At 37.1% G+C, this 27,990-nt stretch overlaps 1 protein-coding gene across 1 annotated transcript in view; it reads right to left on the bottom strand.

Annotated features, from left to right (window-relative positions):
• NALCN (sodium leak channel, non-selective) overlaps nucleotides 1–27,990 on the bottom strand; it is a 205,993-nt gene that overhangs the window by 120,083 nt on the left and 57,920 nt on the right. Inside the window, exons 8-10 of the mRNA XM_088136486.1 lie at nucleotides 7,705–7,847; nucleotides 2,469–2,573; nucleotides 349–435 (exon numbers count right to left, since the gene is read on the bottom strand). Coding sequence (XP_087992612.1) covers nucleotides 349–435; nucleotides 2,469–2,573; nucleotides 7,705–7,847 — 335 coding nt within the window. The remainder of the gene's footprint in view (nucleotides 1–348; nucleotides 436–2,468; nucleotides 2,574–7,704; nucleotides 7,848–27,990) is intronic.

Here is a 27,990-nt window from a genome sequence, read left to right as displayed (position 1 = left end):
GTTCTCGGAACAGGAGAAGGCATACATGCTACGATCAACTACATTTTAACAAACTGATTTTCCTCTAACATTCCAGTCATAATTACGTCTATACATCTCTTATAAAAAGGGTTGGACAGAGGTCTCTATCTCATGGATGTGTGGAGACTGGCAGATTCAGAGAAAGGGAATTATTTTACAGAATCTAGAAAATGCACACAAAAAACAGGTAAATACACATTAAACTTAGAGCAGTTTCTAAACCGAAATTGTAGCTATGGGGAATTTTAATTTACTGTCAGCTTCAAACAGCAAGATCCCCACTTGGTTTGCTACTTTGATAGCTTTATTTAAAAAGCAACATTGTACCTGCAGACATGCTGGAGCTCTGCCCTGAGGCTTATTCACATCAACATCCACCAGCTGCCATCCTCCTGTAGCATCTTCATGAAACATCTGGAGGGAGAATACACTTGTCAGAACCTATTTATATGCTCAGATCTACAAACAAAACTGGTGATGTTTATTTTGTGTCTGTCCTTTTCTCTATATTGCATTCTGATGAATCTTTTCTTCTAAGAAATCTCTTGCTATTACAGAGAATGCAGTGCAGTATCCATTGATTTCAGACTGTAAAATTCAGCTGCCTTTGTCCTTGAATGGTAACTGATTTGTAGTTACAGATTTTATAGCTGGAGCTGAACACAGGATCTGCAAACAGGAACCAATTCAATGTCCTGCATGAGAAATTCTTCCATGCAGAAAACTGTATGCAACCCACATAAATATGTCTGGCAACAGTACATAGATATTACAAAATACTAAAAATGTGTGTTTATTGCATTAATGTAATGCAGTGAAACATCGAGTGATTAAGAAATTATGTCATGGCCTTAGGTAAGCCATGTTTCCTTCACTTATTCTTCTTTCCAGGGAGAGCACTATGGCAAGATGACTAACAAATGTCACTTTCCTTCTCTAATTCCCTTCCCCGCATAGGCCATTAGCACCAACTGCTCTGTTGGAAAAGCCCCAGAGTGAGAAGGAGGAAGGCTGACTCAAACTCCTTTTTTCATGACCCCTTCTGCTATTATTATCAACTGCCCCATGGGAAGGATCCTAGAAGTTTATTGGTTTTGAAATAATCTGGTATTTTTATTTACAAATATTTATTTATTTATTTAATTTAAAAGAGTTGTTTGGCTACCCATCTAAAAACACAACTCTGGGTGGCTCAAATGTTGTTATTGCTTGTTAGCCACTTTGAAAGGCTTGTTAGCCTGAGAGGTGGGGTATAAATAATTCAAATAAATAAATAAATAAATAAACAAACAAACAAACAAACCTATATAAATGTTAAGTGTTATCCAATGAGTTATGAATATAATTTACTTGTATGATTGCAACCCATGACAAGATAAATTGCACACTGAATCTTAATTAGAAGAATTTGTAGGGCAGATACATTACATAAAGTTTGAATCAGAATCCTTATAATAAAATACTATAGTCTACACAACCATGTGCAAGTCAACTAGTAGGAAAGATATTGTACAAAAATTACTATAAATAAGTATCACTGTTGCCTGCAAACCCACAAAAACACTACCAAAAAAACCTGTATAAACCGAAAGATTGCACACCTCACCAAGAAAGAAAGGGCATAATATACAGAATCAGTTGAAAGATTGCACTGAACACTACATCAAACAAACAGGATGCCAATTACAGCAAAGGATCAAGGAACACAGGACTGCAACAAAAAACCAACACCAGAAATAACTTACAACCATCTACACTCTCAAAATGAACCACGCATTTGAGTGGGAAAATACAGGAATAATCGACCAAGCAAACAGCAGAAGAGCCAGATAATTCCTGGAAGCCTAGAACTCAAAAGAGCCATCCAGAGAACAATAGAACTAGACATGATTTACCACCCAATCAGGCACAAGTTCCAAACCATTCATAACATACTGATAATCAGGACAGAACTAACACCGAGTCTAATCACTTTCCAAGAAGCATCCAATCATCAACCAAACCCACAGAACCTAAATCCCACACAGATTATAAATACAGCAAGGCAACCCATTTCTGGACTGTTGCACCAAGGAAGCTTCACTGGAACATGTTTGCAGCACTTGAGATCCACACTTCAACGCAGATCTTCCTGAACCCATAAAACTGCATAAAAAGCACGTACAGAGAGCCTGGGCTACCACTGTTCCAAGATATCATGAAGCCTAAATTGCTGTTTTTTCATACACTAGTCACAGTTCAAGCCCTCTTTTTCTTTAACTAGGATTTCCTCAAGCCAGTGAAAGTACTAAATGAAAAAAAAGTATTCATATATATGACTGTAATTATAACGAACAAATTATATATGTGCTGTTAGTAGTTTTAGACAAACAAAAACTAATGTTTACCACATGCATCCATTTATGCATATATGTATCTCACATATATGAACATTTCGCCAAGTTTACCTGGGTAGTTGCTGTTGAAGTTGTACTGCTTCTGGACCCCCACATCTGTTGAAACTGCACACGGATTTCAGCAAATGTTTCAATGATGACAGCAATAAATACATTCTATAAAAGAAAGTACATATATGTAGGAAGGCAGGCAAAAACTATTTTCAAAGCCTACTTAGTTAGACTCATCCCACAATACCCACAGGGCTATTACTTACCCCATAGGGCCATTACTCTATGGGAAGGTGCCTGGGAGAACCTCTGTTGGTTTTAAATAATATTTATTGTGGAGAGGGAAGATGGCCACCAACTGGTGTGGTCATACTGTTTTATCTACCTGCTAGTTGGCTTTCTTTTTTTCTCTTTTTGGTAGCAAGACACATATCTTACTTATTTTCACTACGACAATATCAGAAATGAAGTGTTCTCCACTGGAATGAAGATGGGGAATATGAAGAGCAACAGCGCAAGAAAGGAAAACAAAATTAAGCATAGGGGCAAAACTAAATCCAAGAAGAGGCACAGGAAGAGGTCAGAACTCTAGAAAAATAATAGAACTTCTAGAAAACCTAAAAGAAAGGACAGGCTGCTGGATGAAGTACAAATGAGCGAGGTGCAGACTTTCTTATCTTCTAATAAATATGTTGCCCTCAATTGGGAAAGTGAAGAGCTTTCTTGCTTGGAAGATGGGGAACAACTAGAAACAAGATGGAAACAAACAGAGGGATAATAGCCCTTGTCTAGCTTTTAATAACTGTGGTTTGACTTGGCTAAAGCTCTGTTAATACTCTTGGCTATTGCAATTTCTGACCAATTAATTACTGCTAATAGTAAAATGGATGAGTTAAAACTCCCCCTTGAGAAATAGTTGACATGTTCTCAAGAACCCATTTTTGTAGAGAAGCTAAAGGCTGGGAAGCAAAAAGAAAACTTGAATGAAAAGAACTAAAAACGTTATTACTATAATAATAATAAATTGGGCTGAGGCAATGCAATTTCTTAGGAGAATGAAAAGGCAGAGCAGCTTACAATAAAAAAGTGAGGAAAAAAAATCTGCCCCTAAGTGACTTTCTGCCTCAGAGCAAGCATTTCATTTTCTGAGATGGGTTTACAATTATCTGAATATAGTGTTAACTTCTGCACACTACAACCTAGTTGATAGTTGAAAATGAGATTCACAAGGCAAAATGGTACAATGGATGAATAATAATGTGGCCTCTTACCCAGCTTTTACACTGCCAGGTTTATGATAGTGACTTGAAAGTTATTCCCTGGCTTTTCAGTCACAGTGAATATAAGAGAGTTGTACCAGATTTTAATGTTCCATTTTGCTATTGATGATTATCAGAATGAACGAATTTCTGAACAGATTTCAAATGGTCCCTCTTTGGGTTTTCAGTGAGGAACATATTCATCCCCTATTGAAGCTTAGGAAGAAAATTATGGCTTAAGTGAGGGAAAATGCTTCAGTACTCACACACCAAACCCAGTCTGAGATAAGATGCTGCCTACTGTCATTCTCAAGGTCAATTGCTAATAAGGTTAATCCTCCCAAGGATGATTGGGAAGGGAGGGGTGGGAAGAGCTAAAGGAAAGAGAAGCAAAAATCGACACAGAAGAAACAGATTGTGCAAAGAGCCCCCTAACTCAGTCATCTGAAATTCTTTCCCAAGTTGAAAAAGTTTCTCCAAAGACTAGAAATATTAAAAACAATGTTAATAGCAGCTACAAAAGCATCATTTTGAAAGTTCATACTAGCAAAGAAGGAAAATAAATAATGAAGATAGCTTTGATATGTAAGAATACAGAGACTGAATGTGAGTGGGGCTGGTTCAAGAACTCCAGTTAATAGTTCAATATGATTTAAAAAAAACCTGAAGAGAGGCCAGTTGGACAGGTACAAGTGTCAGAGCAAAAAACACAGATTAATTTGATGTTTCAGTACCAGCAACTGACACTTCTAACTGTCCATCTTCAATTATATTAAACTGATAGCAAAGATTAAGAACTGAGAAAGTTATAACAAGTATCTGAGCTCCAAGATAATGTGATAGAAGATCCACTAGGGAAAATCTCCCATCTTATTCTCATGGGCATTCAGTAACCCAAACGCTATCCAAGGAGAGTGGGAGCAATAGTAATACACAGAACACCAAAACTGACCATACAGAGAAGACAAAGTTAATCTGTGAATCTATATGGGACAATGAACAGCAAAGTGGTAATGATGCAAGGGCTGAAATGTCAACATTAGCATCTTCACCGACAGAATAACAGTTGTTGCTTCATGTGGCTGCAGACACTCTATAGAGTGTCTGCAATCAGCAAATGGACTCTGGGTTCTTAGGATAATGTTAGAGTCAGTAACGCCAGAAATTATTTGACAGTGTCTTCATTCTGACTTGGTTTCTTCATGTACCCAATATTCCATAACTTAGCCTACAGTGCAGGAAATCCCTATTCTGTCATCAGTTCAGAAAAACTGTAACATTACTATTTGAAGTCAAAAAGAACAACATAAACTCCTTTGTAACCTGAAATGTAGTAAGCTTGTATTCTAATTATCGGGGTATTTCTTTCATGGACTTACAGTAATGTAAAAATATGATGTTGTTGTATTAGTGCAGGAAACCTGGAAAATTTAAAGGAATAGCCTCAACAAGTAAACAATTGGAGCAGAAAATGGAATTGGAAAGAGAAGACACAAAGATGGTTTACATCTGCTGGTTTCTAGAACTTTGCATGCTAAAATTATAAGATTAAAATTATAAAATGTCTAGAGGCTGTGGGGGTCTGGATGGGGTGCAACAGGCTTCAGCTGAACCTTGGTAAGGCGGAGTGGCTATGGATAGGAGGCCCCTCTGGATAGCAGTGCCCTGGACAGACCCAGTGTCTAATCTGGGGTCCTCCTGGACTCACAACTCCTGCCAGAGGAGCAGGTGGCAGTCGTGCCCAGGAGAGCCTTTGCCCACCTCCGTGTGGTATGCCAGTTATGCCCTTTCCTGGATCAGGAGGCCCTCCAGTCAGTCACTCATGCCCTGGTCATCTCTCGGCTAGACTATTGCAATGCAGTCTACGTGGGGCTACCTTTGAAGAGTATCTGGAAGCTACAGCTGGTCCAAAATGTGGCCGTGCGGACAATTTTGAGTGCCCCAAAACAGCACATATAGCACCTTTACTATGCGGGCTGTGTTGGGTCCCAGTCTGCTTCTGGGTCCAATTCAAAGTGTTGGTTATCAGCTATAAAGCCCTACGTGGCATGAGTTCAGGTTACCTGAGGGACTGTCTCACCCCCGTCACATCAACCTGCCCCACCCAGTCAGGCAGAGAGGGCATGTTGCGGATCCCGTCAGCGAGAGAATGTCGACTGGTGGGGCCCAGGAGGAGAGCCTTCTCTGCTGTTGCCCCCACCCTTTGGAACATTCTCCCCACAGAGGTGCGGCAGGCCCTTACCCTACCAGCCTTCCAGAAAGACTTAAAGACCTGGCTCTGCCAGCTTGCGTGGGGTGATCACAACCTTACCCAATCCTAGGGGTGGCTAGCGCCTTGATGACGCTCCCTGAGTGACTGCCAGTGATTCTTGGATCTATTTATTTTCTATTTATTAATAGTAGATCGTAATTTTGTAACTTGAATTGATTTTAACTGTTTTGTAAACCACCCAGAGTCATTCAACAAGATGGGCAGTCACAAATTTGATAAAATAAATAAACAAACAAACAAACAAACAAACCTCATTTAAATAATACACAGTGGCTGTGGCAATCCATTTCAGACACTGTGTTTTCCCTAATAATTAATATCTACCTATTTCCACTGAGGTAGAAATTAACACATTAAGAAATTGTGGGTTGAACTGAAAAGAATTAACTATTTCTTCCTGTACTAATGCATATATGGTTAGAGGTAGAAACTTTAATGCAAGATTAATCTGGATGATAGCAACTTTACACATGTAATCAGTGTTGTGTGCCTAATTCTGAAGCAGATGTACTTCTCTTCACATGATTTTTGGAAGTGTGAAGTGGAATTACATTTACAGGTTTTTTTGTTTAACCTGTAGGGTTAATAGGTATTCTTCTGTATTATGAATAGATGTCATGAAAATGATTACTCTGAGGAACTGACCTATTGGGTAGGGGCCAAAATAAGGGAAATAGCTTATATAATTGCTTCTAAAAACTTCTCCATTCATTAGAGGTTGTTTCTCAGTCTTTGTACATTTAAAATAATCTGATCATCACCTTCATACAAAGGTCTCCTATGAATTCCAAATTGTCCCTATGGAAAGACTTTACCATATGGATAAAACAATACCTTGCCACAGAACATTCCCAATGTCGACATTTTTCTGGTCTCTTGGAAGAGCCCTCTCCCTCTTTCACAGAGATTTATAATCAGATCATTCAGGAATTATAGAGTACTTAACTTACGCAAAAACTGGCAACTCACACTTACACTGGCATCATTCCAAATGGTGGTTTGACTCTGAATGTGCCAAAGTTTTTTTTAAAAAAAGCTAGTTACAAAGCTTATAAAGCGAATGCAAGAAAAATGACTGCGTGGGACAGTCTCAAATTAAAAAGGCAGTTTGAACAATTACTTCAGCATAGGAGAAAAGATGCTATGGCATGCCTTATCTAGGCAGCCAGGATAGAGAACTCAATTGCAGTCCTTCTACTATATGGCCATATGCCAAGTGGATATCTGTATTCCACCAGACCAGTGAAACCTATTTTACTGAAATTCTGAAGGGTGTAGAAATGTCTTCTGAAAGCCTTGAGCTGGATGTAGAAAGTTTGCCAAATTGGCCACCAGTGATAGCAACTGAGGTAAACAATTTGACTTCCCAGTTAAGACCTGGGAAAATTCCAGGAAAATATTTTAACCCATTTCTTTCCTGGAAGGTTTGCATTCTTCCAGTGATGGCCAAGCACAGGTAGTACAACTGCTAACATTACCAATAAACTTTTTTGAGATGACTTGTCTTGAAAGCAGAATATAAATCTAAACTGCGGAATTCATTAATTAACAATATCTATCTCCTAGCTTTCAGGATAATAGTTGTCTCAAAATAATGTATATAATTAAACCTTGCTCTCCCTCCATTAATTTTCAGGATAATAGTTCTCCCAATACACGCATACACCTGCATGCATGCCAGAACATCTTCAGCTAGTTTTCTAATCTATACCTCTCTTCTGTTCCCTCTTATTATCATTTCCTGATAAGGTTTCTGTTTACGTACCTTAACAAGCCAGGCAAGGAAGAAAATTAAGGTGATGAAATAGAAATACGAGCGCCATCGGGGAAAGCTGTCAATTGCTCGGTACATCAGGAAGACCCAGCCTTCTTGAGAAGCAGCTTCATAAACAGTGAATATGCTTGTTCCTGCAAATGGCAAAAAGAAAGAAACGTTCAGGGCAAATTAAATGAATCATTTTAAAAAATAGGCAGCGTCGTCCCTTAACGTCATTTGCCTATCTACAAAACACACTTCTGTGCCCCAGAAAAGCTAATGGATTTTCCTTCTACAATTCTTTTGATAGGCTTTCATCGGCTGTGCTAGCACAACTGTCAGTAGGTGATCCTATAGATATATTAAAGTATCTATGGGTACGGCTGAATTCAAAATGCTCAAGTATTTATAATCAGGATTTGCCTTTTTCTATAATTCAGGTATTGAAGCGTGATTCACAATAATAACAATATTATAAGAAACCATTACCCTTTGTGTCACAGATGCCCTCCTGCTTGCTTGCATCCCCAAAGGAAACACAAATTCTGACATTCTAAAATTAAGAGAGTTATCAAGCTTTTCACAATGTATGGAAAGCAACGGAAAAGGAGATATAATTTAAAAGAAATTTTTTTTTTACTTAATATATACAACTAAGCTAAATGTCCATGAAGTTTTCTTTGCAAGGATATGGAAGTGCATTCCCTTTTCTATGGATTTTTTTTTTTTAAACTATCCAGTCCCACTTAGATCACTAGTATTGTCTGGTGATCTCTCATCCAAGTATTAACCAGGCCTGATTCTTCTGAGTTTTTCAAAATCAGTCAAATATGGCTAACAGTAGCTGTCTAGCTGAGCACAATTAACCTGACACTTTTTATTTTACTACTGCAAAGGCTTAATGGCTACTCATGTTATTTTTTTTAAAAAAACGAGTTAATAGTTTTGCTTTAGTAATATCATAACTGTATCGTACATTAAATCAGAATATTTCACCAGCAGAATAATGTAGATTTCTTCTAAACTTCCAGTATAAGGCAAAGGAGGTCTGTGGGTGGAAAGCGATGGGACGATGTGCCTCCAATGTCATCCCGTCTTCTCTGAAACATTAAACCTCTGTGCCTTTGATTAGCTATACAGTTAATTTGTATATCATTCTTCCATTAATGAATTCAACTGTTATACGCAATGCTCTCATCTTATCCTCCCAATTTCTCTATAATATAAAGAAGCAAACAGCATGATCCAGCCTTAGTTGTACAGTTTTTATTTCAGAAATATTTAGCTGCAGCAAGGGGACCTTTCCTAAGGCTAGGTACGTGTTAGCTCTCTGCCTTCTGTTTTAGTTCTTGGGAACGCAAACCAGCAATTTGCATGGGGAAAACAAGCTATTTCTGGTTTAAAATGTGGCAAAGCATGCATGCCCCTCCAAAAGCACTTAGTCTTTCCTAGATGATCGATAAAGCGGCTGCCAACTCTGAACCGAACACGGAAAAGGCCTAAAGGCTAGCGCAGCTAACACGAGTTCGGCCAATCCGGGGAAAGTAACTAGCACTTTTATTACAGAACTGTTTTAAAGACAGCCCACATTATACACCACATTTATCAGACTGCAATTACTATATTAAGCTGTATGCTTTTCATATTGCATCTGGAAACTATAGTCTAGAAAACACATTTTTCATCTTTTACTGTGTTTCTTTTCAATTATATTGCACTGTGTTACATTTTGCCTACAAATTAACACATATGTTCTTTCTGCGATACCAGCTTCTTTAAAATTCTGCTAAGAACTGTAAAAATAAATGCCATTAAACTGACATTTGGAACATGAATGAATACTTCAGGATGAGATATATGATCTGAGTTGTTGGGATATTTAAAAAACAATTTGCCTTGAGGGGCTGAATAGCTACATATCAGAATGTCAAATCAAAAACATCTGCAAGTGTAAAACAGACTATTCTGACATTCTGGAAAATATTTTTTTAATGTTGACATTTGCAAAACAGTACCATTTTTTTGAAGCAGGATTTCTTACAAATTAAGACTTTCTGTTTTCTGTTTTTCATTCTCATTCATTCTCATTGTGCCTCTGTATCTGAAACTGATTCATGCTAAAAAAGAAGCAAACATCTGACAAATATCTATTCTGAAGGTGAGACATGCCTGTAATAATATCTTATATATTGCAATCTGTCCATTAGTTCTTTCTTGGAATCCTGAAGATGGGATGAACAGCCCCCAACCACCCCACAAGACCATCGTATTATATGAGCATAATTAATTATGGGAGGTTTTATTTCTGGATATGTAGGCAGACTTGAAGTTTCAAGGTTTTAATTATGGAGTCAAAGAAATCACAAGGGATTTTACTGAGCCCTGCAATCCTCCTCTCAGATGAAATTCAACAGCTGTTACAAAAAAAAAAAATGGGGAGATTGCTTACATACACATACCTCTCCATGTACTATACAGATACACACATATATACAGACATACATATAGTTTATGTACGTGGGGGGGGGGAAGAAAGAAAGAAAGAAAGAAAGAAAGAAAGAAAGAAAGAAAGAAAGAAAGAAAGAAAGAAAGAAAGAAAGAAAGAAAGAAGGAAAAGAGGGAGGGAGGAATTGGGGCTTTTCTACATTCTGATTAAAGCAAGAGCAGAAGATAGTCTCCTGTACTGACAGGACAGCCATTTTCCGTTACAAACAATTGTCACTGCCACTTCTATTACAAGGTTCTTTAGCACTTTCAGAGGCTAGAAAGAAAATACAGACAAGCTTAGCCAAATCCATAATTAGCTCCATCTTTCTTAAATCGGCCACAAACAATATTCAAGAACAAAATCCACATATTTCCTCAGGTTGAGGACCATCCTTAGCCTTTGAATGGCATACTTTTTGACAAGTAGATGAAGCCAAGAAGAGAGGAACAGGCCCAGAGTCCATAAGTCCATAAGAGTATCGGTGGTGTGTATGTGTCTCAATCATTCAGTTCCTTGTTCTCTCTAAATTTTTAAATTGTTTTTCCAGAAGTTCCCTTTCGGTATGAATTACAGGCAGGGGTGGGCTTAGTTATTCTAGGCCCTTTACTCCAACCTGATTCTGAACAAGAATGAACTCAGAACTGGAGAAGGGGTGCCCTAGAAGGAATTAAAATTTTGGAGCCGTTGACTCGGCCATGGAAAAGAGTGGAAGGTGTGAATGGCAGTTCACTTGACTGGGACTACAGAAATATCTCTGTGTTAGAAATACAAGTAAATATAAGAGAAGCGGTTGCAGTATCCAGACTGAAGCATGCTGGCTGGGGAATTGAAGTTCACACATCTTAAAGTTGCCAAGGTTGAGAAACACTGCACAAGAGAGAAGGGGATGGGTCACACAGACAGACCTCATGAACCCCACAATCAGGACACAAGGGCAAACTCTAACTGCCACACATGTGGTACAAAGATCATTGGGAACAGAGTGGAATGGAATGCTATCTGCAGGGTTGATGTAATGGTCTGTGGGGATGACCTTGGGAGGCAGGGGGAAGAGCCACAGCCAGGGCAACAGTTGGATAAGAAGCAGCTTAGCCTGCAGCAGGAATGTGGGCGTGGCAAACATCTCAGAAGGGACCCTCTCTAGTTTCTCAGGCTGTAAAGGCAACAGGGGAGAAATGTATTTTCAGATTTGCAAGATACTGTTAATGTAACCTTACAATAAAGTAGAATTAATTCATCTGGGTGTGCTTCTTGTCTGGGCTACCTTGCAAGGCTGACAGCTGCAGGGGTTTCAATGGACAAGTTGAAGGAGAGGCAGTTAGAGGTTTGGGAGGAGGCTAGAAGAAATGGTGGGAGTCACAAATCTTTTCTTTTTCCCTAGCATGGAATCCTTCTGAACTAAAGGAAGATGACATGTTTACATTTAATTAAAAAATAAGTAACTGCAATATATGCTAACTTTCAAGTATTCTTGGTACATTGCAAGAGAGGAGGATGGGGATAATCAAAAGCATCTGTCTTTATCCACCAACTCCTTGTCCTCTACCCCACCAGTCCTACTTAGCATCCACTTTCTTGGAAGAAAACAGGAGTAGAACTAATTATGCTGCTACTGTAGAAGCAAAAATACTCATGTATATGTATTGGGAAACCCTGATGAGACCAGAGGTCCTAAGCATATGTACATGAGTGTTTAAGATGCATGCCTATCATTTCCATTTTACATCATTGGCAATTTCATGGCTTTTTATATACCCACATCTTTGCATCCGATTTAGAGCTCAGCTTTCTCAGCTCCTGTGCCCAGCAACTCTTCAGTCGAGGTACATATTGTATATATTTTATGGGCTCCTAGGCAATAATTGGTCAAGTTCCAACAGGCACTGAATCATATTCTGTCAAATGTGCACTGAATCATATTCTGAATTATCAATATGGATAGAGGCTAGTCGATGCAACAGATTCACTCTTGGGACACTGCTGTGCACTTACAAAATAGCTGTAGGTACTATCTTACATTAGAAACATACTAATTGATATGCATGGTTACTCACATGGTTCCAACTCTCAACAGAATAAAAACCCAAGTCCTTTTATTCAACCTTATCTGTTCAAGTTCATTGGGAATACATTGGACAGAGACTGTTAATTTAGAGGCAAGCATATGTACAATGTTTCTGACTTCAAAGTAGCCATTCTGAATGTTCTATGCCTGAAACAAAACATGTGTGCTTGGAAACAAAACTGATCTATTCTGAGTTTGGAATGTGTTGAGTGTCCCAAAGGATCCAAGCTCTACAGCTGGACTTTTGAGTTGAGATTTCCCTTGGGACTGCTCTTTGAAAAGAAAAGAATCCAGCTAATAAAGCAGTTGCATGAACCATTTGAAGGGATAATTCACAAAGAGATGATAGTACTTCTCCAAATTTGCTCCTTGAAGAACAGAGGCACGATGTCCTCTTGATACTGCTATTTCAAGAGTCTTCTTAATCTCACCTGAGCCTGCATGTACATACACAAAGACACTTTGCTGACATGGCTTCCAAGCACCCTCTCAACAGTTCACCTAGCTCAACTGGTCATATTCTTGTTACTCAAATGGTCATATGCTATAGCTTGCGTCAGGAGAGATGGAATGATCCAGGGATGAACAGCATAGCAACCTAAACAAAACAAGAGGACCGAACTGCAGTTTTAAAAATCTATAACCTATGGGGAAGTTAAAAAGTTCATGTAGACGAATTATTCTGCAAAAAAAAGTATGAATATGATGTGTGCCTATTAATGTACTTTGTATACTAGCCTTTCTCAACCTTTTTACCCTGGAGCAATCCTTGAAATAATTTTCAGCTCTCAGGGATTCCCTGAATAAAAATTGCAAAAATACAAAAACTTCACTTCTAATCTATGCAATCTATGTTTTACAATATTTACAACAGCAGCAAAGTTGCAGGCTGGCAGCTGAGTCATAGCATGTTAAAATTCCCATCACTGCAAGCACTGGCATTGCATGGCGCACACACTTCTGTTTTTTTTTTTTTAAAGTTTATTTTTAAAAAATCACAATCACTCACAGAATCCCTAGTGACATCTTATGAAGCCCTTAAGGTTCCAAGAACCTCACTTAATAAAGTATGTTGTATACTAACTTTGCTAATGATGTGCTGAGGTTGTAAATGTAAAAACAATGCAACCAACAATATAAATAGAGAAATTCAGTTATGTATCTATTCAAAGTCACCACTGACAGTCTAGTATTGATAATGACATTTAAGAAACTAACTTAGTAGTATCAGTATCAGTAACACATTCCTATAAAAATGTGGTGGTGGTGGGAGAAGCCAAAAGAATAGATTTAACAGATTATAGCTTTGTTCCATGAGTAAATAAATGAGTCAGTGATAGTTAAGTACGCTGATGAGTTGCAGGCTTTGCCAATGAGGTGGAAGTGCATAATTTGAGACAGACTTATATAGCAAGGCTCCAAGCCAGACTAGTCAAGTTGCTCAAAATTCCCTTATCCCACCCACTTAGGAGAATCCAAAATGCCACACAAAATGTTGTTTGTGGCAACCAAAAGAGGAAACTATATCAGGGATCCATATTGCAGTTATATAGAGAGTTGAAGAACCAGCTTTATATACTTATTCTTTGCCTTACATAGCAGCACAGGGAAATTTGCCATCTGAACAAAAAGAAATGAGCAATGGCTTTATAATAGTAAAAAAGCAAGCAAACAAAAACAAACCCATAGCAGCAAGTGTACAGTTTTCACATTGCCTGACTTGGCCTTGAGTGTCTGTTCTGCTGGTAACTGCTAATGTTGGTGCTCATGGAAAGAATGTTTATGAGAGATCATTTTTCTTTGCTCTCTCTCAATGCGTGTTGGCTGAGCACCTCAGGAGGTTAATTTAACAAGCTGATTCTGTTTAAAAGGGAGGAGCGTAGTTCTGATCAGATTCAAGCAATGCTTCAATTTTGTCCTATGTAATTTTCAAAAATACTTTAAAATCATCCCACTGGCCAATTTTCCTGCAAGTTGGGTGTCCAGTAGCAATTAACATAGATTGTCACCCCATTTACAATTTGCGACAATCTACGCTAATTGCTACTGGACACTCAACTTGTGAAAAGCAAAAGTTCCTATTTCTCAATTCTCAAAATGGCAGGAACACTTGAAATATTTAGTGTAGAGCTGTTTTGCTCTGAGTTTGAGACAAAGCATGTTTATGTTTGTGTTATGTCCCCTTACTTAAAGATTTAAACTAAGCATTTATCCAACCATAGTGCTCGCTCATTGAGGTGAAAAGGAACATAAACAGGGCCAAACTGAAGAATAATCTACTGTGGGACAAAATCTAGAAGGAAATGCAACATAACACTATTTGTTGTCATCTAATTTCATCTAGCTGCAATACTGTATGTCATCAGCTCAATAGCTCAAACAGATCATTAGTAATCTGAATCTCATCCCGAATAGCTCTATTCATAGGCTCTGACTGATAGATCTGTATGAGGAGAAACCAAGGTCCTTAAATGAAATTAATTCCAAGTTCAACACATTTCAGATAATCTTTCTTCAGGGGAGAATTTCTAACAGCAGTTCACAGTTGCAAAAGGCATTATTGTGATTTCCATTTCTAACTTAACACCACTACTTACCACCAACAACAGAGCACATAACAAGGATAGACTTAGAAGCCAAGTTTGTCTCCCTATCTATTCAGGTAATACAGTTATGGGATCTAAGAATGTTGTCTATAATATCAAAGGTTCACATCCAAATTGTCTCAATACTTTTTTGCTTTAAATACAACTAACATGGCTGCATGGAGATGATGCTAATGATGTACTCACAACAAACATGACTGCTTTTGAAAGGGTGGATTTGCTTTCAGGGCACAAAGTTTAAACATATTTACAGAACATAAAGCCTATCTTGAGCTGGGCTCAAGAAATAAAATATAACGTGAGCATGAAAAGACTGCTGTTAGCTTAGTAAAAAATAATTTAGGCAATCATAATTGCAAATATATACATGTACACTTAGAAGTACGCCCCAATTATTTCAATAGTACTTATTCCTAGGTAAGTGTGTACAAGATTGCACTGTACAGAACTTGTACCCTCTGGACCCAATTTTCTGCTAAACAATTTCAGAGAAAAGGTACCATTCTATAACACTTCCTCCAGCTGTAAAACAGAATGAATCAACTTCTGACAAAAAGTCATTATTAGAATCAGAAGAGAAAAGGAAAAATTTGTGGGACAGAAACTAAATAACATCAAGGTTGGTGTGGGAAGACAATTCTCATGAGAGTTATATTACATAGAAGAAATTAGTACAAAACAATTGCATATATATATATATATATATATATATATATATATATATATTCACTTAAGATAACAATGAAGTTGAAATGACATTATAATTAAAAGGACAATCATTAGCATAGAATAAAAAGGAGACCTGATTCTCTCAATTGCTGGAAAAATTAGCTTCAAAGCAGGAAGGGTCAGAAGATTTAATATTGTTTCTTGCCGTGAAGAAAATGAGATAAATAAAAGTAGAACATTCCACTTGTTTTTATTCATTTGAGAAAGGGGAGAGAGCTAGATTATTTTCTGTGTGTTCCAGGAAAGAGCAATATAAATGGGAAGATGGTGCAGCAAAAATCAAATCAAGTCCAGATGCTGTAGATGTAGACTAGATAGGTCTATACTATAAAGATCCATGAATTGCGAAGAAAACTTGCTGATGGAATAAAGCATAGTAAAAAAGTGAATGTTTGTAGCTACATTTACAAGACATATATGTTTTAGAAGAGTGTGATTAATTTATTATAGGATTACCATATCTGAATTTATAGAATTACATATCTGAACTGAAGAAAGCATTCATAGGTGGTGGCTGTTTTACTTATTAACTTTGTTCCTTTTTCCATCTCGCTGCCAGCAACTATTCTCTCTCAGCCCTAGCAGGAGAGGCCCAATGGAATGGAGATAGTGCAGCTGAAGTGGTGTTTTGTACTGTGGGAGCAGTTTTCCTTCATACCCAAGTCAAAACAGATGTCCAGATAATAAGAACTATGCACAGGACCCTTTAGCTGAGTTTAACATGCTAAATTTTAAACCTGCATTTGTGTTGTTCATTTATGTGGAAACAATGACACAAACAGTGAACCAACTGTTTTTATTAGAATCAGCTTTGACAAAAAGAATTTTAACATATTGCAAGAAACATATTATTCCCCCAAACATGGGTAGGTTCAGCTTTTGGTAAAGGCCAACTTCCTCACATCTCCCTCTTTCTCAAAGTAACTTTTTCATGGAACATTCAACCTTGCTCAGTTAGTCTGTTCAACTTATTGGCTACAGGACCACTCCATGTAATTTGTATAGTACCATTTGGGTAATCTTTGTGACCCTCTGTTAGTAGTGGTTGTTCTTTCTGCTGATAATGCTTGAAACTATTCTGTGTACTCATTTTTCGATGGAACTGAAAGGGGTCTTTGCTTACATCAAGGGAAATTTTCTATAACAACGCAATAGGATTAGGGTGATATCACTTTGGCTTGAGGATCCCAGTAGCTTGGACATTTAAGAATGGACAAAGAGACAAGCTCTTTGATTGTGTGAGTCTTTTGTTCAATAATTTTTGTTTCCACAGGAAACCAAACAAAACCTTAGCTGGGGACTTCCCACACTACAAAGGAGATGCCCTATAATTTATAAGAAGACAACAAGGATCTTCTTCAGCATCTCTAGCTTTCTCAGGGGAGTCATGAGAATCCTTACATCACCTTCTGCAACCATTTGGTTGTGGCAGTGTCATATGATTAAATTTATATGCTGTGGCAAAATTTTCAAACTTAGTACCTGTAAATTCTGATCCATCATTAGTTTTCACAACTTGCTGTATGCTATATCTAACAATCCAGTTTGATATGCTTAATAATTGCACAAACAAATTCTCTAGCTCAGCTACTGCTAGATAATTGTAATCCATTATCATAACACAGTCTTTATCATGTAGCGTGAATAAGGCAATGCTGATAAGCTGGGAGGGTATGTCCGAAAAACCTTAAATTGAGGAATCCACGCCTCAGTGTTAGAGTTCATGGCAAGTCAGTGTACAGTGTCTCTTGCATGTTTATTGGACTTCTCAATTGTTTGATGATCTTTATGTCAAGCTCAAGCTATCCTTGGAAGCATCTGTGGATACTTAGCTTTTTTTAGAAGGGTAATGAAGTTCCATTATAAAGTAGGAATAAATTTCAAGACATTGCCTATCATACCTGTAATTGTCTGAACTTTTTTCTGCCATGGTGACTTTGGCAAAAAATACAATTTCCTTTATTTTAACCTGGTCTGGTTTAGCACTACCTTTGTTAGTATTTCTCATAGTTATTACACTTATTCAACTTTAAGACAATTGCTTTTGTTCAATTTAATATTTAATAACCTGACTTTTTCTAGTATCAATTTTAATTGATCATGTTCTTCTTTTGTGCACCTTCCAGTTCTCAGGATGTGATTATGTTCTCTTGAGATTATGCTAGTTTTGCATACACTTATTTAATTTTTGGGGTCTATACAAATCCTCAGACTTTCAAAAATGTAACCATGGAATAAACACATTCATTTGGTTTTTCAGTACAGTATATAATTCTTGTTTCCATTCTGACTAGTTCTGCTTTCAGTTTCGTTCCCAATGCTACTAGTGCATTTTTCATAGAAAGTACTCTACTATTGGTTATGTATCTTCACTAAGAGTAATGTGATGAAACACTTGGAAAGACACCTTCATACCAACCATGGATTTTTTTTTCTGTGATAGTTCTATACTGACTGTGTCAGCATGAGTAATTGTTTGTAACTTTTGAAAATTTCTAGGTCCAGGATGGTTTTTCATGAATTTTGTGCTGTTAGTGTTTTTATATCATATAAAGTATATTTTCATTTCAAAGTGAGTTCAGTGTGGCTATTGGATCCTCAAGACTTCAGATGCATGGCTACTGGAGATAGGTCTGTCTTAGGCTTCAATCTATTGTAGTCACTTGTACATATCATAAACAATGGGATTCCATTAGTCGGTATTGTTTCAATTCATTCTTCCTTTTGATATTTCATCCAATCCATGTGAGTTGACTCTATGAAGAGACCATATTCTTCAGATTCATATTCCTTTGACACTTTTTGTAGTTTTCACATTTTAGCCATGTCCTTATACTGTCCAAATTTGCTGCCCACATGCTGGATATTGTTTACAGGCATGCTTCATACCATATTGGCTGCATCGTTTATGTATAGTCTGCCCTGTTTACATGCTTGATGGCCTGCTATTCCTTTACTAGGGGACAAAGCCATGTTGCAGACTAGTATTTACTTGTTTTCTTCCGTTCCATAAATCTTTATCACAAGCAACTGGAGTATAGTCATCTCTGTGTCACATAACTTTCTATTGTGATTTCTGGTGCTTGGCATACATCAATAGCATTTCCTAAGGACAAGTTCACATACTGCATCTAACTAAGTGTTCTTGTGTTCTCTTTCTTATGCCCCAAACAATTTGATTTTTGATCAAAGATTCAGTAAACATAGTAAAGTCACAAGGCTTACTCTTTAGTTTCAGATCTGTTAAAAATTCTTCAGTGATCTCAGTCTCCCTTTGTACACAGGTTCTGAAGACAAATCCTTCATATGTTACATTTTTTCTGTGCACACAACAGACCTTACATTTCTGCCATAGGGCTTTAAAGTTATTTCTTTCTTCATCCATCAGTGCAACCATATTATACACATGAAGGGCATCTGCCCCAGCCACTGTAAGGAACAGTGCTATTTTAAGATCATCCTCAAGTCGACTGCTCTCTGGAACAACAGAAGTATTTATTGAAATAATCACTGTTGACATTCCACAGTAAGCTTCAGTTCTACCGGTGGCCTCAGAGCATCCTCCACCCCCCCCCCCTTGAGTCTGTCTTTACTCAGCTAACACCATAGAGGGCACTACTCTCTAATGACCACTCAGTAATGCTGCCAAAGGCTTTTGATAGTAGACTCTCTGTACGGTTGGCTGACTGTCTATGGTTTGATTGTGCAGTAATATATCTTTTTTCTTTTAACAAGCTAGCAGGGTTGTTTTTTTTTTTTTGGATTTTGTGCCAAATCCAGGTTACTCATGCCATTGTCGCTGCACAGGAATTCAGGTTCCCTTGTTTATTTATGAGGAGGCAATGACCCAAGAGGTGAAAACTGACTATGTTTATTGAGATAAGCTTGGGCCTGGAACAACAACAAGAAGTAACACATTGCAAAGAACATGCCATTATTTCTCATAATATGGATTCAACTTTAGGTAAATATTAACTTCCTTACTGGGTTAACAAAACATTTTGTAGCTCAAATCTGCCTGCCAATTCTCTGCTTCAAATCCTGCCTCTTTTTTGCTCTAAAACTGTGCTGTCTGACCCGTGCCCTAAAACCAGAGTCAGGATGCCCCTCACTGGGATGGGGACAATAAAAGATTGTTTTAACTGATTCCTTTGGATTTCCTTTACAATAATCTTGTTGCATTTGGTTACAAGAATGAAATGAGGCACAAATTTGACATTGCCTGAAAATGGGATTAGATAGTAACACCAGCTAAGAGCCTATTTATAAGCTCTACTTATAGCTGGATTGCCTAGGAAATATCACCAAATGCCTGCAGAGATGGTATGGTATGGCAGAGAATAGATCCAATTACTACTAAAATATATATAAATCACGTTCACACACAATGTGGTTCAAAATCTTTACATTATCCAGTATTACAGCAAATTGACATATGGTGAGTGGCATTCCTGTTTTGAGGGTAAAATTTAAAGTTTAAAATTGGTTTTCAGGCACTTCAGTATACATGGCACATTTACTTTAAATCTTAGCCTTTTCTCCAGAACTGCCTATTTTAAGTGTACCAGGGCCACTAGATGGTGATCATGTTCTTTCTGCAGATAAGAGACAATAGCTGTACCAGCTTCTAAAGAAAAAGAATAACTGATGGCCAAATCTCTTCATTCTTTCCAATTTTTTTTTTTTAAATGTAAAAGAGACTCAAGGAACTTTTTCACCAGGCAGTCAATAATGGCTAACTTCTGAAAAGCATGCCTTTAAAAGCACCTCTTTTAAATGACTCTAGGACTTCATTCAGAGATAACTGACAATGCACACAAATACTACAGCGCTGAAAGAGTGGCTGGTTAGGAATCAACATTATTGCCTATACATTAGGCTATTATTAGAAATCATGCTGGGTGCTGCAGGAGTTTTTATGTATGGGGTATAATGAGCTGCACTGGGATGAGAGAAGATAGGTGATTTCTGACTCCTGCCTTATCGGCCTTCAGGAACGAGTCCATTTTCAAGGACCATTTTTTCCCCTCCAGATGTCTATAGTTTCTTCTTTCTTATGAAGCAGTATGTTTAACTGCAGAACTGGACTGTAAATAAGACACCAAAGACCATTCTAGCAACAAAACATACCATAAAATGCATTTCTTCTGGATGTTTTACTTTGGATGGTATACCAGCAAAGCACAGTTACTGTTGAGGAGGGAGACCTTGGTTCAAAATACTGTACAAACTCTTCTTCCACTTGATCCATTTCAAGCCGGGCATGACTCAACACAGAGTTTGCGTTTGGTCTTTGCTTATACCTAACCACTGCGATTGTTTTCCCAAGCTTCCTTTTCTTGCCAGACCAAAATCTTTTTTTAGGAAAGGAAACTAATAGGGAAGACTAATTTCTAAAGAAAAGAATGCAGTTCTCTCTTGTCTTAAATTCTGCACTTGCATCAGAGCAAAAGTGCATCGTGTGTCAATACATTGTAATATACTGGCTTGCAAGATAGTTTCAAGCTACATAGCATTAAGTGAATTTAGTATCAGGCAGTAGAAATGCAATACAAGGGAACCTCAGAAAAATGGCAGCTCGCTCCATTGTCCAGTAAGACACCTTATTCTTTGCTTAGCCATCCTTGCTTTGGAAGTTCAGGGCTTCCAAATAAGCTGTGTAGCAGGACTGTTACTTGTAACCAAACAACCACGACTCTACAATTATCAAACAACTGAAAAGCTGGAACACACTTACTTTATCATCCTTTTTAAAGAGCAGCCATCCTCAACATACCAAGCTGAAAACCCCCCCTGCTTAATAGGCCAAACAAGACTACCTCCAAAGTAGCTTGTGTGCCTTAAAAAACAAAAACGGATGGTCCTGATTTGGACCATGACATGTATTGATTTGCCAGTGCAAATCCCAGCCTCCCTCAGGCTGCTCTATATTTTAGAGAAAAACAGATGTACCTGTAACAACTGCTCCAAAGAATTCAAAATCTACATTTGAAAAGAGGCATGGAAGGAAAGAGTTCTATCTTCTGGCACACCTTGGTAACAATGAATTTCCCCCCAATGACAGCTTCTTCTAATTTTTTAAAATACATTTATATCTAATTTGTACATACCCTAGAGCAGGGGTAGGCAATCTGATGCCTCTAGATGTTTTGCACCACAGCTTCCCAACATCCTTTGTAATGGCATGGTGGAGATGTAATGTTATTAGCTTGAGAATGTTTTGATGGTATCAAAATGTTATTTATAACATTATTGCATTGATTTATGCTGATTGTTATCATTATATTGAATGAATATGAATACAAGCCTGTGAAATAAATACAAATATTCAAAAGTTAAAATATTTATCTTCTATTCACCAAATTAGATGCAGATATTTGCAGTATTTTATTCTCTCTGTTTTCTTATAGTTTTAGCAACATGGGGCAAGTTATCCTTGGACTATTAATCTCCTTCATATTTTGTGTCAGGGTACATTCTTTCTTTTTTAAATAGTATTTTATCAAGCAGATAAAGTATCAAAATATCAGAGTAAAAAGAGGTGGAAATATGACAGTTGATGGGAGAGGTTTTTTTCAATAAAGAGATAAATAGTCAATAAACCTTTTGCTCATAATAATACTCCTGGGTGTATCACATCTACTGGCAGTTTAGAAAAGAAAAGGATTCAGTGAACTGAAGAACCGTTCACACCTTTCGTACTGCACCATCTGGGTCTTTCACACAGAATACGAGGGAATGCAAAATATGAGGGCATTTTTCTCTAAATACTGTGCAGAGCACATATGCTACATGGAGAGAGGAAAAAATGCTCCAGTCCATAAATTGCTTATTTTGTAACCACCTGCTACTCAAGGGATAAAAAAAGAAGAAAAAGGAAAAGCAGGAAAAGAAAACTACACTTGTAATAATGGGAAAAAAACATCCCCACCACTTTTCAAGTGGTGGGAGGGAGAAGAGACAAAGCCAGCTCTCTGCAGTGTATGAAAAGCCAATAAGCTTATAAGTGAATTTTGTAACAGGAAAGTCCCTTTGTTTTTGTTTTAATAAACATTTATGTAAACTCTGAAGAGTTTCCAAGGCTGTCAACAATTAAGCAAGATTCATTGTTATCAAATGTAAAATTACAAACACTAGAGAGCAGAAATAGCGCTTATTACTGCAAAAAACCTTACTCAGAAGACTAAAACATTTAATAACCAGTAAAAAGCTAGGCAACTTCACCTTGTTCCCCAGAAGAAATCAAAGCAAATGCCAGGCCAACTTCTGTTGTAGGGAACATCAAAGTGCCACCAGAGAGAACAATACCTGACTGGCCACCCCTAGCTATTTTCAAATAGCATGTAGACCTTGAGAAGGATCTTGTACACAGGGACATGTCATAATGTAACATTTGTATATATCTCTTTACAAGAGCTTAAAGGAAGTAGATTATACATACCATTCTAATACACCATATCCTGCAACACTGCTGAGTGACAGGATCTGGTTAGCTCTTAAAGCTAATGCACTGTGTATAGTATCTAAAGTGCAACACTCCATGAGTTCAATTCCCAGTAGATGATTAAACTCCATAGAATAAGATCTGGCTACCTATGTCTGATGATACCCAGTATGGATGAAATTGGTCACATACTGCCTTCTAGAGGTCAATATAGCTGAAATCACCACACAGGATGTACGCTGTGTGAAAATAGGGAAATTCCCGGGGCGGGGGGTGGTGGAAATCATGTAAAACATCTTACACAGAGCATGACATAATGATGTATCTTTCTCCTCTCTCTCTCTCTCTGAGAGATGAAGGAATGGTGGATTGTATACCATTCTGATAGATTCAAAATATCAAAATGTCCAAGGAGGCTCATACAAGACCCTACACTAATGAGCAGACTTCAGAGATAATTTGGTCTACTTACTTTGTCTAGCTTGCCCATAATATTTGCCTAAGGCTAGATAGGGGCAGACAAAATTTTCACCTAGTTCAGAAGTCTTCTGACCAATTCTAGAAGGATGCCCTAAAAGATTCTAGGCCTGTTTTCACTACACAAGTTCTTCAAATGCAACTATCACTGGAACACTCTGCATTCTGAAGTGATGGTTGTTATTTTATTATAAGTTTTATGTTTTGATGAGATATAAGCTAAGATGAGACAGCACAGAAATAACCATGGAATGAATAAAGGAAGGAAATAAATATAGTTGTCTCAAATAAAAGGCAGTTATCTTTAAAGTTTGATGGGTTGGGGTAGATCTAGATTCATTAGGCAAGGCAGAAAAACCTTGGCTAACACAATAAAAAACAAAATAGGCAGTATTAATTGATGTGAGAATCAACTGGGTGTTTGTGGGAGGAGTTAAAGAGTATGCGGTAGGTTCCCAAGATGTGGCAGTTGTGGTCATCAGAAAGGCATAAAGAAAATATCAGAGTCTTCCCTGAATTACTTTTGCTCCCTTGCCTCAAAATAGAAAAATCAACTTTTACCATACAACAACTGAAGCAATCCTACTGTTCATATACCTATACCTTCCTTTTATTATTACCAATAGCTTTTATTTTCGTTTCTCTGAGAAAATGAAAATATGCCTGCTGGTTGTGTTTTTAAAACTGCAGGATGGTGTATTTTTAGTCAGCCCTGTCTGTAGTAGCTCTCGATCCCAAAAAAGTTTGATCTTTCTCATCTGCTTTATACAGAGAACCCAGCATAATTAAGACTTTTAATACATTCACCATTTCATCAGTAAAGTTAATTAAGAGCTTGAGTAGAAAAGTCCACTTGTTTCACTTTTTCATGTCACTGATATTATGATTCCTCATAAATTCTGGCCCTCCCCCAACCAAGCTAATTATGTTGAGAGCAATACAATGCTATATGAGAAGAAGCAGGGCATGCTGCTTAGAACCTTGTTTTTTCTGACAAGGATCTTTGCTTAACAGTTCTTAATTGGTACTGGTGATAGCTATGATCTTGTGAACCTCATTATTCTGGAGGAAGAAGAATGGGTGCTTTATTTCTAAATGTAATCTGAAACTTTATTTTTAGTTTAAAATACTGTATTTTATAGGTTTGCTGTCATTAACCCCCTGAGCCCTAGTGGTGGGGAGGTCATGTTTCATTGTAAGATTTATACTTAAGAATCTAAAAATAAAACAGAACAAAACTTCTGTTCTGCAACTACTGTACTGTATAGATTTACTGATGATCTTTGGGTCAGGAAATAAATTTGTCACAGATATTATGTGCACCTACATGCATGCACATACAGCCGGACATACTCATACTCTGAAATGTACTAATTCTTCTATCTTATTTGAATACTGCAGTAATCTGTATAATATTACTCATCCAAGGTTTAACTTGTATAATATCTAGTACACTCTAATCAAGTTGAGCTTGTGCCTGCTTGTTTGGGTTGATGCATGGGACTGCTATCGTAGGGACTATTTGGGTCTGGTTTGGTGGTTGTGTGAATTTGACCACTGTGACTGTAAACCATAGTTTATGATGTAGTATGTGTGAACCTATCTGACTTTTTTTTTTTTTTAAACCCTATAGTTTAGCATAACTTTACCAGGAGGTATCTTTGATAGTACTGATGATAACTGAAGCCTTGGTCACATCATGGATTCCATAAACTATACAATTCATCCTTTGCCCTAACCATACATTCCTTTAGGATAGTTTTCTAGTCTGATGTCCTACAGAAGTAGTAATCCTACAAATATTTTTCATGATGCAAGGGGACAGAGTTGCCCAGGCAACTAGCATTTTTTAAAAGAAGTACCATAAGCAGAAAGACACTGAAGAGTTTCATAAGTATTCTATTTACCATAGTCGGCCATCAAAGTCTGTATTTTTCAAATAATTCAGTTTATGTGATGTCAGTTTCAATAAAAGGATGTAAGTCTGTTCCTGTGATGCTAAAATTTAAATGAGGATTGAAACTAGAATAAAAATAGGTACATGTATTTATTTATATGCTGTCTTCCATGTGAGAGCTTGAGTTAGGCCCTGACTCCTACCAAGATCAGTTGATATTCTAGCCTCAGGTCTATTTTGTGAAAGTCCTGCTAAGCACTGGGAATTTGAATCCATCTGATGAAAACACATTTGCCTTCATCTATGAGATAAAACCTACATGCAGTTGAAATGGATAACAATCTAGTAGTTGCATGTAAGTAGAACTGGACTGAAGCTATTCATTTCAATCTCAGTAGGATGTTATTCCTCAGCTATGCCTCTAGAAACAAATAATTTGCTACATTAAACCAGAAAATGTGAAGGATGTTTAATCTGGGGACATTATACATTTTGACACGCAAATTACAACAATATTAAAATACTGGAAATATGTTGAACTTAATATCAATAGGTGTAGTGATGGATGTCACTGTCAAACAGAAATCTGAATGCAAAAGAACTTTAGAAAAATTCATGTAATTCACTGTTTTGTTTCATTATATGTCAATCAGAAACATTCAGTGACTGCAATCCTACTCTTTTAAAAGTCTGATAGAGTTGAGCTGATGCTATCCATCGTAAATAAAAAGGAAGTGAACTCTATGTTCAAATGAAGAGTATCTGCAAAAGAAAAGAACAAATCCAATATTCATAGCAATTGTCACACCTTTCCATATTTAAGATGGATGGGGTATTATGGTATTTTCTTTCACTCTAGCAAAATTGACTGGATGGAGGAATTAAACAGGTATGAGAAAGTTTCCGAACACCAACATCACTGTCGTACACGAATACAGGGCAGTTCTTGCATTTTCTGTAACAGACAGTTTACAGAGACCTACAGTGAAGCCCAATAAGAAGCAAACAAAAGAAACAAATAAAATACCTTCTGTGAATCTTCTCAGTTGAACAATCAGGTCATTAACAATCGAATATCCTGTATTACTATGCAAATGTGAAAGGGACATATTTGACTCATAACCATTTTAAAACATTTTAAACTGCAAGTTCGCATTTTTCATTAAGTTTATCTAAGTTTATCTTTTTGAAGAAAAATGCTTAAGTAGCGAATATTTTCATGGCTGTACATTGTACAAGAGGGAACATGGTATTTCTAGCTCACATTGTAAAAGGATGTGCTTCTATGAAAATAATTTTTAAAGCTTTAGCTATTAAACAATAGCATTCCTGGAACACCGGTTTCTCCTAATTTTTGTAAGAGTGTTTCTCGTGTTCAATAGACATAAGTAACAAACACAGTTCCATAAAGACCAGAAAATGTGTTTACCAGTTGACTCTTACTTAAAAAAAGTCAAAACCTTTGACAAGTTGTTCCTTTAATACTGCAAAATAAAATGGGGTAGGTATTCTAAAGTCCAAGATTCCTTATTTAAATTTCATTTAAAACTTTATCTACATTCAGTAAGAAGACTTTTGATCTTCTCACAAAATATTTCAGTGTAACCAGGAGAGTAATTGCCCCATATCAGCCCTGGTCAAATCTGAATTCTGATCGTCCCTAGGTGGATCTTAACTTTTAAAAAGCTAATAAGAAACTGATTTAGCAGGTTTTTTATTTTTATATTATTAATTCTGTTATTTAGAATAACAGTACTTGTGCTTATAGTGCCACATTATTATGCAACTTTCTAAAGGAATGGTTTTAATCAAGGGAAAAAATAGTTCAGACTGTTAATACAGCTTAAGGAAATATTGTGTCTTCTAAATTTGACTTCTTAGATCTTGTCAATCAATCCAATTATCTAAAGTAAGATTCCAAAACTTTTAAGTGGCTTTATTTCTACCAGGAAATAATTAAAGTGTCCTTCAAGTTGAGTTTGATTTCTGATGACACGAAACATAGGATATTACACATCTCAAGAGTGAAAACATAGAGTATTATACATATCAAGAGATCTGTCACATTCAGCAACAAGTATTTGCAACCAAGTGGCTTTGCCAAATACAATCCAAATATAAACAATGCACTTAAGTTCTACTTGTACCAAATATAGTACATTTTCAAAAAAGTTTATTGTATCTGTGAGAAGAACTTGATGATATTCTCAGATTTCAGATTTTGCTTAGCTTTATTTGACACTAATAGCTCGTGGTATATCTCAATTTCAGACAAACTTCATGTAGAATTTAATTTATATCCCACCTTTCCTCCAGAAGCTCAAGATGGCATATTTGTACACTTCCTCTTCCAATTTTTTCCCACAGCAACAACCCTGTGAGGTACTGTTGGTTGGGCTGAGAGACAGCGACTGGCCCAAAGTAACTCAGTGAGATTCTATGGCTGAAAGTGGACATAATCTATACCATATTTTGGAAACATTTAAGCTGAAAGTGAAATAGGCTGATCCCTATGTAAGGCAGTGTTTTGGAAGTGTGTTCCTGGCCAACTCATATATATTTGACTCATCTCCTAGATATCTATAAAAG

Source organism: Python bivittatus, unplaced genomic scaffold, assembly GCF_059951505.1.
Source record: "Python bivittatus isolate LINGU-HERP-01145 unplaced genomic scaffold, Pbiv_v1 ctg000060_np1212, whole genome shotgun sequence".
Taxonomy (NCBI): Eukaryota; Metazoa; Chordata; class Lepidosauria; order Squamata; family Pythonidae; genus Python; species Python bivittatus.
This window is presented reverse-complemented; position numbering and strand designations above follow the sequence as displayed.